The sequence below is a fragment of the Fistularia commersonii genome, chromosome 8, assembly GCF_037954325.1.
Source record: "Fistularia commersonii isolate RoL2024-O1a breed Wild chromosome 8, RoL_Fcom_v1.0, whole genome shotgun sequence".
Taxonomy (NCBI): domain Eukaryota; kingdom Metazoa; phylum Chordata; class Actinopteri; order Syngnathiformes; family Fistulariidae; genus Fistularia; species Fistularia commersonii.
Genome location: NC_141291.1, coordinates 15,048,990 through 15,063,836, shown reverse-complemented (window position 1 = coordinate 15,063,836; position 14,847 = coordinate 15,048,990). Strand labels below are relative to the sequence as shown.

Here is a 14,847-nt window from a genome sequence, read left to right as displayed (position 1 = left end):
ATCTGGCGGACCCTCTTCTCCAACTACCCTGTCGTTGGAGCACACCCTTTCATGCAAAAAGGTTTCCCAGAAGAAATGGTCTTTGGCTCAGAAAATCTTAAGAGAAGCACAAATAATCACAGATATTTATGTGATATTTATGTGCCCTTTTTTATTTTAGGTAATCAGACATGTTTATTTTACAATGTAAAACAAAGTGGGGTAAATGATAAAGGATGTATCAAGAGTGAAAGAGTTCAGTAGCACCATAGTTCGAATCCGACGGGGGACCTTTCTGTGTGTCGTTTGCATGTTCTCCCCGTGTCTGCGTGGGTTTCCTCCAGGTTCTCCGGTTTCCTCCCACAGTCCAAAAACTTGCAGCGGTTCATTTGGAAAATTGGGAAAATTGGCCATATGTGCAAATGACTGAGTGAATGGTTGTCTGTCTGTGAACCCTGCCTCTCGCCTGATGGCAGCTGGGATGGGCTCCAGCTTCCCCCCATGACACTGAGTAGAATAGGCAGTAGACAATGGATGGGAGGATGGATGGATCGATTCAGTAGGAATCATTTTCTTTTTTTTTTCTTTTGGAATTGTTCTTTGAGACTTATTTCAGTTTTCTGACGACATTTGGTTGAGGTCAGTGGTTACTGATGTACTTCTCTCCAAATATTGGGTTGGGTTTACATCGGACAAATGCATTTATAACAAAAAACCACCAACATTCAAATTTTTTAGTGTTCTAATACAGCAATTTGTCGATTGCCAATAAACAGCCTTGTCTTTGGGCACCCCAGGTTTAGGCAACTGCTTGTTTTGAAAAAGAAGGGAAAAACAATCATCATTGGAATATAAAAACAATATATGTTTACAAAACATGGATTTCAAAGATAAAAGACGCATCTTTTAAAATATACCAAAACATGATATCATCCCTTGCAATCTTTTCCCTTGAACCCGTTTCAACTCCCACGTATGTGTTTAATGCATCTGACCTGGGGTGACCTCTGGTGGCTAAAAAGTAATATTACACCCAAATAATGACAGGTAGCGTGTCAACGTCACAGTATAATTGCTCCCGCACGACTTTTGAGCCTCTCACTTCCGTATCTATCTATTTATAAAGCCTTCAAGATTTTGATATTTCTGGCAGGGGATGGGGAATGGGGGGGAGAGGGAGGTTTTAGACCAGTAACACTCAAATGAGAAAAAAAAACCCAATTATTTTGTTATTTTGACAATCCCCGGTGCAGCCTGTCTCCCAGCCTGGAACTTGCGAATCAATTATGCGTCAGCTCGCTCCTGATTGGCTGAGGCCTGATACTGCGCGCGCCAGCCCGGCGGGTGGAGAGAGATAATAAACGCGACACCCGCTGATGAGAAGTGAGACTGAACTGCGTAGTTCATTTCTTGACGAAGTGTCCTGGAGGCTGGTCCTGAGGAGGAAGCTTCTTGTTCTGGAGGAAGGATGTACTGCAGGTAAGACAAACAAACACGCATAGACCGGTAACCGGAATCCTAAAAAGATTTTAAGACAGATTAGTCGTTGTGTTACAGGGTTTTTCCATGTTCGTTTTATCTGCCTGTCCGTGTTTTGTGTTCACGTTATTTTAAGCAATGAAAAAGCAGTGGAATCTACTGATGTTTTTTTTTTTTTTTTTTTTTTTTTTTTGTTTTGTTTTTGGAAAATTGAGTTTGGAGGAAACAACTGCCTTTAATTAGTTCCATGAAAACACCTGTTACGTTACCCGGGATATGAAATACAAATGTATTCTTTTATTGTTCATTTTTCACCCCAAATTTAAATGTTGTCAAAGGGATTTCAAATATATGCACTTTGGAGGGTCTTCAAAACAAACAGCTTTTCTAGTTAAAAAGACAAATAAGAAAAACAGTACCAGCAGCAGTTTGGGCTTTTGGATTTTGTGTGGGATGATATTTCTGTTATTCTTCGTCCAGGGCCGTGTGCTGTAACCGCTGGTCATCTGAGGAGGGGCTGAATGGGAAAACAGTCATCATCACCGGAGCCAACACTGGTATCGGCAAGGAGACGGCCAGAGACCTGGCAGGGAGAGGTGCTTGTCTGTCTTATGTGTTGCCTGCCTCCTTCTGCGTCCATCTATTTCTGTCTCTGTCCAATTCAATGGTTCTCTCTGCTCGTTATACTTTTTCCTCCCTGGTTCGACTAAACTTTCAAACTCTGATTTATGCATTCCAAACATTTCTGTGGAATGAAGAGCTTCCAAAGATTAAGTGGTTTAAACCTATAAAGCATGTAAACTCCACTCTGTGCTCCCAGACCACCAGAGTCAAGTTTAATCCCTTTCCCATTTTCTCCTTGTGGGATACATTATTCTTTCCTTATGCATCACCCTAAACTCAGTAGATATAGATTTATAAGTTTTAAACTGTTAAAGCACCGTTATGACAGAATAGTATTATTACTTTGGAGAATGCATTTATTCCATAATTAAATCAAAAAGCAGACAGAAATGTCAAGTGAATGAAAAATGTCTGCAACTGAAGACAGGCGAGACATCAGGGGGACAGAGGGAGCATTGTGAGCGTCTCCTCCCCTCCCGAGTTAGACGGGCAACAAAAGAAAGATGGAAGAGTGCACCCAAATGCTCTCTCTCTCTCTCTCTCTCTCTCTCTCTCTCTCTCTTACTCTCTCTCACACACACACACCCACACACACACACGCAGTTTTGTAAAAACCTGTTTTGCATCACTGACGGAGAAGAATGGTAACTCCCCAGTTCCTGTTCTCTGCATAATGCACCGCCGAAGCAGCGTGTCACCTTTCAGTTAAAGTGAATATGTCACATGATGACAGCATGATTGCATTTGCAAAGATTCATGTGAAAACTTGGCTACTCAGGTCACACTTCTCCTCCTTGGAAAATTGCAGTAATTTGTTATCCATTTCAAGACCTTTTGAAAGTATATTTTTCACATTGATGGGGGAAATGAACATATTACTCATCCAGAACAACATGTATTATTTGATTATTGTATTTTTATGTTTTAGAATACCAGGCTTGACTTGAGTCATCATTTGCATCTTCTTACTTCTGTGGCAAAACTATACTAGCTGTGTGATATTTAACTTGGCAGAGTGCAACTCTCTATTCTCTGTGTCTGCTTACTCTTTTATTTAATGGAGTGAACTTGGCTACCAAGGAATTGTGGGAACAATTGAGTTTCCCACATGGGAACAGCGGAGAGAAACAAAGACACTGTGACAGGATACAGACGCTATGTGCCGACTGAGTAATGGTTCTCCTCTTCCATAATTGCTGGCCACTGGAGCTATTATTTGTGAGGAAGCAGTGCTGCTAGTGGAAGATCCTTTCTATTTGTGCAAGCATGTTTGTGTGTGCCAAATCCTAAGAGTTCGTCTCATTAAAAACAATGTATCATAATTGTCTTCTCAGGCGGAATAGGATGAAGTGTTTCTGTGTTGTTTATGTGAGCAAAGCTGAGAGAAAGTATTGGAGAGTAAATATTGAGGATTAAGAAATATTCAAAGTGATTTAGGTTTATTTTAATTTAATGGACATAGCAGATACATTTCTTTGTAGGGTTTTTGAGATTGCTGGTTGGAAGTTTACATGTATCTTTATGTTTATAATACTCGTACTCTGAGGCGTAGGGTACGGAATTCTGGTTATAAGGGGTGATTCCACAGCACAGCACAGGAACACTCTGGTTAAAAGTGTCTCATAATATATGAGACATAGCTAGTATCACAGCGATGGCGCTTGAAAAACATCATTACAACATTATTTCACAGGGGCACGTATCATCATGGCGTGCAGGGACCTGGAGAGAGCAGAGGAGGCCAGGTTGGACATTTTGGAGGACACAGGAAATGAAAACCTGGTCATTAGGAAACTGGATTTATCCGATACCAGGTCCATTAGAGCCTTCGCTGAGCTCATCAAGAGAGGTAAATTACAGGCCCTTAATGATGTTGTTTTTCAAATTGAAGCCTTTTTACAATATAATGCTGACGTGAAAATGACAGCCAGGAACAGATGGGAAATTGTTGCAGAGAATCCTGCAGGATTACTGAGAGATAGTTTATTAGAGATTTCAACTGTGTTCTAAACACCTAAATATGAAGAAAAACCCACTCACATTTGAGGCAGTGATAAATTAGCACATAAGATGCCGGCAGATGAGAAAATACCATCATAACTATTCCTTCATTGTGATGTGATCTGTTTTCAGAGGAGAAACAGGTGAATATTCTGATAAACAATGCTGGCATCATGATGTGTCCCTACTCCAAGACTGCGGATGGGTTTGAGATGCAGTTTGGTGTCAATCACTTGGGTAAGTCATACTGCAAAACATACATTCAACCGCTTGTAATGGAGGGTGCTTATGTGAGGACATTGCTTTGATACTCTCCACACTGTATCTGTCATTCCCTGGGGAACTTGGGATATGGAATATATATCTTTTTTCACATGTAAAATTACAAGAAAATAATCAACTTCTCACGTTTGGTTTGTACATGGTTATTAATGTTTAAAAATTCTTTAATTTGAGACCAAACTCTTAGTGCTATTCTATTAACTGGGATACAATGGAAGCCTGCTTGGAGGACGGCCAAAACTCTTGATTAATTCTGTTTCACTATTATGAATACGTAGAATCATGCATTCCCTCATGCAGGCAAGTTTATTTATCTTAAAAACAAAACAAGCAAAAGTTGCTGTGGCAGGAAACTAAAAGGGAGACTGGCAAATATCCAAAGAACTTTAAATAATAACATTTATTTGACAGATTATCTAATTTATGTAATATATCATACAGTTGTGTGTCAAACAGTAACATGTTTACATTAAGATTGAATTTTCACAAAACAGAAATATAATAATTCTCATTTTATATGTGAAGCATAATTATGCGGTACCACAAGTTGATCAATAGCACCTTAGATAATGAACTAGAATTGGTGTTTAACCTAAGCCTTGAGGGCTCTTGCAATGTTTGCCTCAGCAACATTTCCCTCTATGTCTCACTAGGTGTTGAGAACATGAAGTACTCAGTTGCCCACACACATTTGCACCGAGAAATACGTACACATACTGTCTATCTGGAAATCACAAACATCATTGTTGTGGTATATATATAGTTTAAAATAGTTTAAAGTACTTGGGGTCAGAAAGTAAAACAGGAAAGCCTGAACAATAGTTGAGGGAGCAAAAATATTTATGCAGGACCCTGAGGTGTGTGGCTTCATTTCATTTGTGCAACACAGTTGACTCTTTGTCGGCATGAAGGAAACTTTGCTCTCATTCTGTGTAATCATAAAGAATATTACTTCAATTAAATGCATTTTGAAAAAAAAATTGATCTCAAGTTATAAATGTATAATATCCTATCATATTGAGGCAAAATAAATCAAAGAAATGAAAAATATTCAGCAAAAATATAGCAAAGTAAGATGAAAAAAGTTAGTATCCATCAGTTTTGGGGGGTTTATTTTGTGATTATTTGTTCATTTATGTTTGATAACTTCTTTCTGCTCACCAATTGATTTCTTTTTATAATGAAGATCATTTCTTTGCAATGTTCACTTGGAATTTTTTCATTTGTTTTGAATCGACCCACTGACTTTGCTGAAATGGTAATCAAACAAAAATTACTCACTTTTGGTGTTTCAGTGTGTCATTTAAGTTGCATTTATTTTGCATACATTAATTTACAAAAATCATGCAATAGTATGTTTTTAACTCCCAACGTTGGGGGATGAGTCACTATCTATATCTATATCTCCTGAGAACTGAGCCTTTTATTTATCATACATATTTCCAATCACTACAACACACACAAGTACGAAAACCACAACTAGGAGCCCAACCTCCTTCTCATTTCTTGGTATTTTCTTGCTTGTAGTTTGGCAAACTCCTGCCATTGGAATCATATGGGGTGCAGTTCTATTGATAACTTGCAATTAGGAGAAAAGCAAACAAACACGATGAGAAGACCTCAATGAAATTAAATAAGCAAATAGATAAATAAATGCCACTAAACAAATTCAATTTGATGAACCTCCAAATGTTACTTTAGGATTTCATAGTTTTAATTATTTAGTCAGAAAGTATTAACAAATATTCTGAGATATTTTCTTTTGGTTTTCATGCCTTTTGCTCATTGTGGACTGCAGAGTGGTGCTGATAGTAAGTGTGACATCTTACATTACTTTGAATGTCCTCAGGTCATTTTCTGCTTACATACCTGTTGTTGGATCTCATCAAATGGTCAGCCCCATCCCGTATCGTTGTTGTGGCATCAGTGGCTCACACCTGGACAGGCCTCCGCCTGGATGATATCAACAGTGAGAGAAGTTATGACACCATGAAAGCGTATGGACAGAGCAAGCTTGCTAATGTTCTGTTTGCACGCTCTCTAGCCAAACACTTACAAGGTGATGTAAAACAACATGTTTGGTTTTACAGTGATTTCTAAATATCCTTTTAGCAATGCTATGGTAAACTAAAACGCCACTGTTTCCTGTACAAACTTTATCTTTCTGTCTTAGACCATGTACTTGGAGCATGGACTTGTTGAATGCATTGCTTGATGTAGATGTCAAGATGTTTTCTCTTGGGTTCAATTTGTGAATTATTTTATTACTTTATTGTCATTCATAAGCGTACATGTACCAGAATTTTGAGACAAGTTGTCCAGCACAGATTTCTGTATAAACTTTATATAGAATTTTTGTATTGTATTTTTGATATACTTTATATTAAAAGGTATATCAAAAATACAAGAATAAAAGTAAAAAAGGAAAACTGCAGAGACTATTTCCAAAACTAGCAGTAGATAATTCTGTATTTCTTTAAAAAAACATTGACGGCACTGAAGACAGGTGGGGTGCTGGTTATTTACAAGAATTTAGAATAGAAATGGTAATTTTAACTCCTGCAGGCAACTCAAAAGTGTGCGCAATTTTATCTATTCTTCCTGCTTTCTATATTTTAAAATTTAATGGATACATTTCACCTGAAAACCAGCATCAAAGCCAACAACTTTGTCACATTGTGTTATATTGTTAAAAGCTACAACAACCAAGACAAATATTATCAAGTGATTGTTTTATACATAAAAATTTGCAGCAAATCTTGATTCATCAGATGAAAATAAAGAAATGGATTCCTGGTTTTTAAAATATGTATGCAGGTTTCTATCCTCTGACTTGCTAATGTGTGTGTTGCAGGCACAGGAGTGAGTGTATTCTCGCTGCACCCTGGTGTAGTGCAGTCTGACCTGTGGCGACACCAGCACCAGTGTATTCAAGTAGCGGTGAAGATTTTCAGGATTTTCACCAAGACAACAGTGGAAGGAGCGCAGACCACTATCTACTGTGCTGTGCAACCGGGCTTAGAGACCCAGAGTGGGGGCTACTTCAGGTAAACAGCATTTCACTCAGTCTAGGTCTCACAAGAAATGGGGAGTTACAGCTTTATGCTCTTCAATCCAGGGAATTGCCAGGGAATTGATGTCACATGGTTCCCAAAAGAATTCAGTTGCTAAACAGAGCTGGAGGGGTGCATATGTAGAAAATTCAAAACAAGAAAAGCATGCCCATATTGAGAACCATCCATCCATCCATCCATCCATCCATCCATCCATCCATCCATCCATCCATCCATCCATCCATCCAATGAATCGATTTGTTCATTCATTCCTATTAAATATCACATATCCTGAACTGGGTTAAATTGAAAATTAAATAATAATTTTCATAATTGTTTATGTGTGGGACTATTCACATGTAAATGATAATTATACAATGGTAACACATTTCACTCTTTTCTGTCCCATCTAATTGTTCTGATGATGAGTGCATAATTTGATGCTACTGGCCATAAAGATATCCGCTTACTCACAATAGCAAAGGAAATTAATGGGCTTTTTCCATTTAGTTCTCAATGTACCAGCAACAAGAGCCAACCAATTCATTTCTATTTTCTTGAGAGGAAGCAGACATTTTTCAGCAGACATCTTTTAAAAAAAATCAACAAGTTGTGCTAAAAGGATCTTGACAGATTAATAGTGCTCTTGGCAGCTTTAAAGAAAAAGAGAAAAAACAAAACAACAGAAAAACTTGTTTCATCCATTTTTTGCTGTATTTGCCCATGAACTTGATCACTGATACAGAACAATGTGTGATAGTTGTTCTCTGTGTACTCAGCGACTGCGCCCCTGCAAGATGCTCAAGAACTGCATCTGATGATGATTTGGCCGAGAGACTGTGGGAGATCAGCTGCAAAATGCTTGGAATCACCTGGTAGTGAATAATATCCAATGAATCATACAACCATTTTTTTTCATGTATTTTTGTTTTCATTCAAACAGCACTGTGAAGCACTTTTATAGAGGCATTAATGTTTATGTTGCTGTTGTGTACATTATTATTTGAATTTAATCTACAGTCCAGACCTCATTTTAGTCTTAGGTTAGTCCAAAAAATATGGAACATTATAATGTAATTTATAGCTCAATCGAAAAGGTGTTAAAACTTACCAATAGTAAGTTTTATTTAGCTAAATCTCAAATCTTGTAATTGAGCATTTTTACTACCATTCTATGTAGAAATTATACTCATTTGATTTTGTATTAAAATATTTAAATATGTGCCATGTGGATTCATTTTAGTTCAATTTAGGTTCATCTAGTGTGGCTCTGAATGAAAAATGACCCTCATTTAAGAAGGTGTCTTGTAAATGCTGCTCAACCCCACTTTAACAATGTAAAATGTTGTAACACACAGGGCAACAGAGCAGAATCTTATGTAACGTAATAAGTTTAACCCTCAATTACAGAGCATTAGATGAACTGAATATGTGTTTATTCTGTTGATGTACTGTAGTTCAATATCTAATGTCAGTGATCAATAAAACACAAACCACTGGTTTTAAAATATACATTTGGTTTATTGAAATATGGTTACAAAACTGAGATTATATGTTTTCTCTATGTTAGCATTTTAAGGCTACAGACATTACAATATACAGCTGTTATATTATGTACACCATGTAAATACCCAAACTGGAACACAAATGGTATTATTTTTTGTTTATTTCATTCACATAGAGTATGATGTCTACCTTTTCATATCATATTGATGAAATGTTCCATTGGATTGGTTTTGATCTATTCAGACACAACACAGTGGGGGGGTGTTCACCTTATGTGGCATTTCGCACTCAACGACTATTGATGGGAGAAGGAATAAAGAATAAAAAGTCCCTTCACAAAGTCCTAATCTTAATCACATGAGTAAGTATTAACACCATTGGAATGTAGCATGAGCACGTGAACTGGTGGCATTAGTGTGTGCAGTACAAGTGTTGCCATGAAGTCTGAAATGTAATTGAGAATGATCACAAAAATGCATTTACTTTAATCATTTTTTTGTGTATGTAAATCGTCAACATTATTAACTTACCAAAATTAAATGTAATTCGTAATAGGCACACAGATGTAATGAAAGTCATATTTTTTCCCATTATGTTCGCCCATTCTTGCATTTTCTTCCCTTTCTATCTATTTAATTTCATAACTTTTATTGTATCGATTGTTATACTTTGTATTCTCTGTTGTAAAACTTTCTGCTTGTGCATCCAACATGATACCAAAAATTAATATCAGAAGAGTTTTCATTCACACAAATTACTTGTGGGGCAGAAAGAAACCAAACGTTATCACAATAGGACAATGTTCCTCCAGTACAGGCCGACCTGCTAATAAACCCCCGGCCAGTAGGTGTCAGTGGAGGGACAAATTCAAGTTAGAGTAAGTAAATGACGAAGACATTGCGCATGCGCCCTTAAAAGTCTACGTCAGCTCTTCGCCCACAAACCCACAGAGCTACGTGGCCTTCGTTCTTCTGTCTTCTCCACTGAGACGGTAACAGATAAAGTGAGTATCATTCTTTCATGTTTTCATTTACTTCTTGACTTAAGTTTAACAAATGATTTAACATGTGAATATTTCCTACTGTTCTTTTTTGTTAGTAGTGGTCACACTTTGTAACAAACGCTCGGCATCTCACAAGAGATCGAACTAGCTGTTAACGAAGCTAGATGTTTCCTAATGATTCAACAAGTCGACCTTACTTATTTTAAGGAACAAAAACGTTATTGTGTCATGTAAACAAGAATTGTGAGATGTTACAGTCAATGCTTGTCACTGGGGAGTCGAAAGGCTCGAAATTGTGTAGTCAACGTCAGCCCAGAAACTAGCCAAAATTTCAACTTGAATTTAACACCGTTTTATGTTCATTTTGTCTTAAGACCGAACAACATGGATCAGGTGATGCAGTTTGTTGAGCCCAGCCGGCAATTCGTCAAAGATTCAATCAGGCTCGTGAAGAGATGCACAAAACCCGACAGAAAAGGTAGGTTCACTGCAGTTGGGCAGGTCTTTGCTTTACTGTATAGGCATCAAATTGCCTCCGTCTCAATTAAAACCTTACTCGGCAAAAACATTTTTTGAATCAGATGTGTTTTTATTATGACATTATGCAATTCAATCCCCACAGAATTCCAGAAAATTGCAATGGCCACAGCAATAGGGTTTGCCATTATGGGTTTCATTGGTTTCTTTGTCAAGCTCATCCACATCCCCATTAACAACATCATCGTGTAAGTTTGCCTTTTCTCCCTGTTGACATTATATTTGCAGCTGCACTGGCTGATGTTAGTGAGGCTTCTTAGGACACGCCTTATTTTCTATGATCAATTGTTTTAACCTTCTACATTTTTAGACAAGATAGAAACAGTTGAAATTGGTATGCAATACTGAGTTATTCTGTAATTATATAGAACATGTTTGCAAGTGAAATGCACAGAGGTGTGGTGTTGTGTGTATGTTAAGTCTCCTTTGCACAATTTACTTGTTCACTGCGCATTCTATTCTAGACTGGTTAAAAAAAAACACACAAACTCAAACCAATAATTCATCACATTCTAAAATATAATCAAATCTCAGTGCAAATTTTCTCTTTAGACCAACATTAGTGCAAGAAAAACAAGCCGTTACAGATACATTTTCACCCAAATAAACAAACCTAATTTTTCTTTACTGATTGGTGAACCCTGTGTAGGCCTAACATTTTACTGGAATGACTCCTTGATATATTAAGAGGTGGTTCTACTTCATTTATATAAAGTCATGGCATTGTGTACAGTCACATTTGATGGTTAATTCAGTTTAGATGACACAATTGTTTAGTTGCACAGCAAAATGATGACTTCATATTCGGTTACAGCTTTCACTTCTTTCTTTTCCAGTGGAGGTTAAAGTCAAAAAGAATACAGTTCCAAGATCCATGGATAGAATCATCTGCAGATTTTGACTGGTTATTGGGGTCTGAAGCGATGTCATTTTTACTTTCTGTGTAAATAAACAATCAAATCTGGAAAATTATTAGTTTGTCTTCTTTCCATCCTTGCAATCACAACATTTGCTGTGACCTCTGTTTTTTAAAAAACCCTGAATTGTATGTAAAGGCACTTTCTTTCAACATTAGCCATTTTCAATATGGCTTAAATTGAGACTTTGCATTCAAACAAGATTTTCTTGACAGATCTGATAGGACTTGCATCTTCTACATTTTCTAACGTGCCAAATACTAAGCTGCCTTATAAAAGTGTCTGTTCATACTGAATACACTGGCAAGGACCACTTTCAAAATTAGGTGGCATGAAAGCACATGATCAAATAACTGTTCAACTGTAAACATTCAGCCAGTGTGAACTAAGCGAGAAAGAGATTGCTATGCTTTAACTTCTTGAGACTACAAGATATGTAGCCCAAAAGGCAATTCTCATAGTGGCTTAAACACTGGAAAGAAGACAAATCTATCCTTCCACATTCTTCTTGATGCCCATGGTCCAAACTAGGGGCTTGTCCGTGGTGATGGTGACAGGGTTGCGTGGGGAACCGTCAGCGTAGGTGTTGGAGGTACTCACCAGCTTCCCAAATTCCAGGATCTGGTTGTCTGGACAGGGCAAATAAAATCAACATCAGAAGCGGTAAATGCCAGATGAGTGATAATGTATTCCGTGTCATATCATTGTGTTAGATTATTTAATAGTTCATTATTTTCCTATTAATGTCCATATGGACTTCCTCGACAATGTTTCATTATTGCAAGCATGTTGAAGCCTCATTGGAAATAATTTAGTCTAGATGACTCAAGCAAATACATGCAAAATGACACCCACAATGAATCTTATTAATTTTTGTGTACAACCTTAAAGGTTCCAGCCTTCACCAAATACATTTCTTGATGAGACCATATAGTCAGAGAAAAAGAAAAGTTTGATGACCATTTTTGTTCTTTTTAACTTAAATTTCAATGTTACAAATTTCTGTCTTTGAAAGCAACATCAATGCAAAGTCAGTTGGCCTTGCACATTATTTCTACAAATATATTAGCAGAACACTATTATTTACCATGCAAGTCAATATAAAAACTGGAAGCTATCTAAATTCCATCTTGGAAACACCTCTGATCAACACTGCCTACTACTGGCCAAACCAGGATAATTTGTGCCTGAGGTAAAGGAGCACTGAACTCTACATCTGTAACACTGATTTACAACAACAAGTTGGAAGTAGAGTGTTAAAATGAACCTCAGAGATGACCCAATAGACTGTGTGAGGGATTTAGGTAAGTGAAATGATCATTGTTAAGTTAAATGGAAAATCACACTGCTTCAACATCCCCAATTCACATCAGCAGGTACATTTTTTGTGTGCATCTAATAAATGAAATCCTCATGAGAATGCAGCTGTAGGGTCATGTTGAAAGGAAAATGGGCATTGATTCTAATTCCCTGCTATATTTCAATTCTGGCATGTTCTGTGGCAAATTAGAAAATACATTTTTAAAAGAGGGCTATATTAGCATTTTTTCCCTCACATGTCTTAACATGTTTTCAATATCACTGGTGACCTGAGAATATTTTAGGATATTTCCAGAAGGCATTCACAAGGGTCTTCATAAAACTAGATGTACTAAACTATCAAATCTGTTGTCTGGATAGCATTTGAAATTTACAAACAGCATCAACTTGAATTATTTATTCATTTTTTTTGCCATCTTGATCTTAGTATCTAGTTTGCTTGCTTGCCGTTGAGTGGCTTCGAGCAGTGTTTAAAAGTGAGTTGAAGGATTAGTGCTATGGGTGGCAGAAACCCCAAATTTAACTAATTGGGCCAGGTGAGGTTTTTGTCTACATTTATAAATAATTCACTCCTAATACATACCCGTTTTCTGACCATTGGCTCTAATAAAAACACTGCAGCTGCTTGAACATTTTGTTATAATTATTGTTTCTAACAGAATATTGTATGCTGTAGAGGTAATGGTGTTGAAAAAAAGGAGTACTTTCGCATGCACACAATTAATATATTTATCAATTTGAAAAAAAACTGAAATAATATTGTAAGCGACAGACATTCCTTCTATATTATGCAACGCCAGTTGAGACACATCCCAAATATACATGTTTCAAAAAGTACAATTTAATAATAATGCAGTAAGGAGTAACCCTCTTTCTTTAAAAAAAAACAACACTGGATGTCAGGGGAACATTGAGATATCAGGAGAACAGAATTGACTAACATCCGTTGAAGGTTGTCTGTGGGCCTTGTCCATTTAGACTGATCTTTGACTGATCATAATCAGAGTTATTGTTCACTTTCTCTATTTCACAGTAATAAACTTAAGGCATTGTGCTTTTCTGCTAGCTATTAGAAATGGCTGTGAACTCTTATATCAGACCCAGAAAGATTTACTCCCTCTCATACAACGTTACTTGGAAATTACATCGTTAAAACTTTCTTTGACAGAAAAACAATACAATGCATCAAGAGCAATTGATGGTTATCAATATGCCAAAAACAAAACTATTACTACAATCATTTTATGTCAAAGGGAAAAATGACACACAGGAACAGAGACACGAAAGTGAAGTGAATCGTTTGTCCACAGGTACCAGCATGCACTTAAAACAGGGACAAAAAGACACTATTATCCTTCAAAGACTGCGAAACAAGCATGGCATTAGACCAGCTTGACTCTAACCAATGAAAAGAAAAACTGCATGTGAAGTTAGGCTGCTTAACCATCGACAGAGCCGGAGATGCCACTCTGAGTGTTTTTGTGTTAGTGTATGTATGTATGTGTGAACAATGTCCGACTGTCCAATTCTACACAAAGACACATATATATTGTGTTTATGATTACCATAATGCTTTGACAAAAATAAAATGGAAAAATAGATAGAACTACAATACATGTGGAGCCAATTGAACACCTGGGAAACATCAGTACAGAGAGGACACAATACAAAGAATGAATAAAAAGAACTGAACTAAAAATGAACAAAAAGGAAAACCTTTACCCATGACCTCAGGCACAACACTCCAGCGCTACTGTATATGTTTTCATTGGAATTATTCAAAAATTTCAGACCTATATAAGAGGTACATCAAAGACCTATATCATGCAATAAAAGCCTTTTATTTTTTGCTAAATGTAGTCTATAATTACAGGCTGCAAGACGCACGTGGTTTTCTCTTAGGATGTACAGTCATGGCCAAAAGTTTTGAGAATGACACTTTCACAAAGTCTGTTACTTCAGGATTTTTTGGTGTTTGCTAGATGTTTCTAAGGTTGTGTCATTCTCAAAACTTTTGGCCATGTAGCCATGGGTTGGATTTAATACTCAAAGTGGCCAGCGGAGGCAGCAGAGCACTGCAAAAGAGACGTCCTTCTCATCAAGGCAAAGACCTAACACACTTGTTTTGTCTCTCTCAGACACACTC

At 37.0% G+C, this 14,847-nt stretch overlaps 3 protein-coding genes across 5 annotated transcripts in view; 2 read left to right on the top strand and 1 right to left on the bottom strand.

Annotated features, from left to right (window-relative positions):
* Positions 1-1,349: 1,349 nt before the first annotated feature.
* LOC147232080 (retinol dehydrogenase 12) lies at positions 1,350-8,925 on the top strand. The gene is made up of 7 exons (XM_086151358.1): positions 1,350-1,458; positions 1,939-2,054; positions 3,776-3,931; positions 4,216-4,320; positions 6,215-6,424; positions 7,220-7,412; positions 8,198-8,925. Exons 1-7 carry the CDS (start codon positions 1,448-1,450, stop codon positions 8,295-8,297), a joined length of 891 nt encoding a protein of 296 aa, XP_086007484.1. The 5' UTR covers positions 1,350-1,447; the 3' UTR covers positions 8,298-8,925.
* An 845-nt stretch (positions 8,926-9,770) lies between these two features.
* sec61g (SEC61 translocon subunit gamma) lies at positions 9,771-11,436 on the top strand. Of its 2 annotated transcripts, XM_086151361.1 has the most exons (4): positions 9,772-9,927; positions 10,302-10,405; positions 10,550-10,652; positions 11,301-11,436. In XM_086151361.1, exons 2-4 carry the CDS (start codon positions 10,312-10,314, stop codon positions 11,308-11,310), a joined length of 207 nt encoding a protein of 68 aa, XP_086007487.1. In that variant the 5' UTR covers positions 9,772-9,927; positions 10,302-10,311; the 3' UTR covers positions 11,311-11,436. The 2 variants fall into 2 exon arrangements, with proteins under 2 accessions (XP_086007488.1, XP_086007487.1); XM_086151362.1 differs by lacking the exon at positions 11,301-11,436 and having other exon boundaries at positions 9,771-9,927; positions 10,550-10,656.
* The window catches only part of tpk1 (thiamin pyrophosphokinase 1), a 66,198-nt gene continuing 61,846 nt past the window's right edge, over positions 10,496-14,847 (bottom strand). The window contains exon 9 of one of the 2 annotated variants that reach the window (XM_086151359.1): positions 10,496-12,010. In XM_086151359.1, coding sequence (XP_086007485.1) covers positions 11,871-12,010 — 140 coding nt within the window. In that variant the 3' untranslated portion in view covers positions 10,496-11,870. The remainder of the gene's footprint in view (positions 12,011-14,847) is intronic. The other variant, XM_086151360.1, reaches the window with a different exon arrangement.

What these genes read in the sequence shown, in the direction of transcription:
- LOC147232080 (XM_086151358.1), top strand. An exon ending in GTTTGGTGTCAATCACTTGG is followed by an intron (nt 4,321 to 6,214) that starts GTAAGTCATACT and finishes GAATGTCCTCAG; the next exon opens with GTCATTTTCTGCTTACATAC. An exon ending in CAGAGTGGGGGCTACTTCAG is followed by an intron (nt 7,413 to 8,197) that starts GTAAACAGCATT and finishes CTGTGTACTCAG; the next exon opens with CGACTGCGCCCCTGCAAGAT.
- sec61g (XM_086151361.1), top strand. Translation starts at nt 10,312, where the DNA reads ATGGATCAGGTGATGCAGTTTGTTGAGCCCAGCCGGCAATTCGTCAAA. An exon ending in CACAAAACCCGACAGAAAAG is followed by an intron (nt 10,406 to 10,549) that starts GTAGGTTCACTG and finishes CAATCCCCACAG; the next exon opens with AATTCCAGAAAATTGCAATG.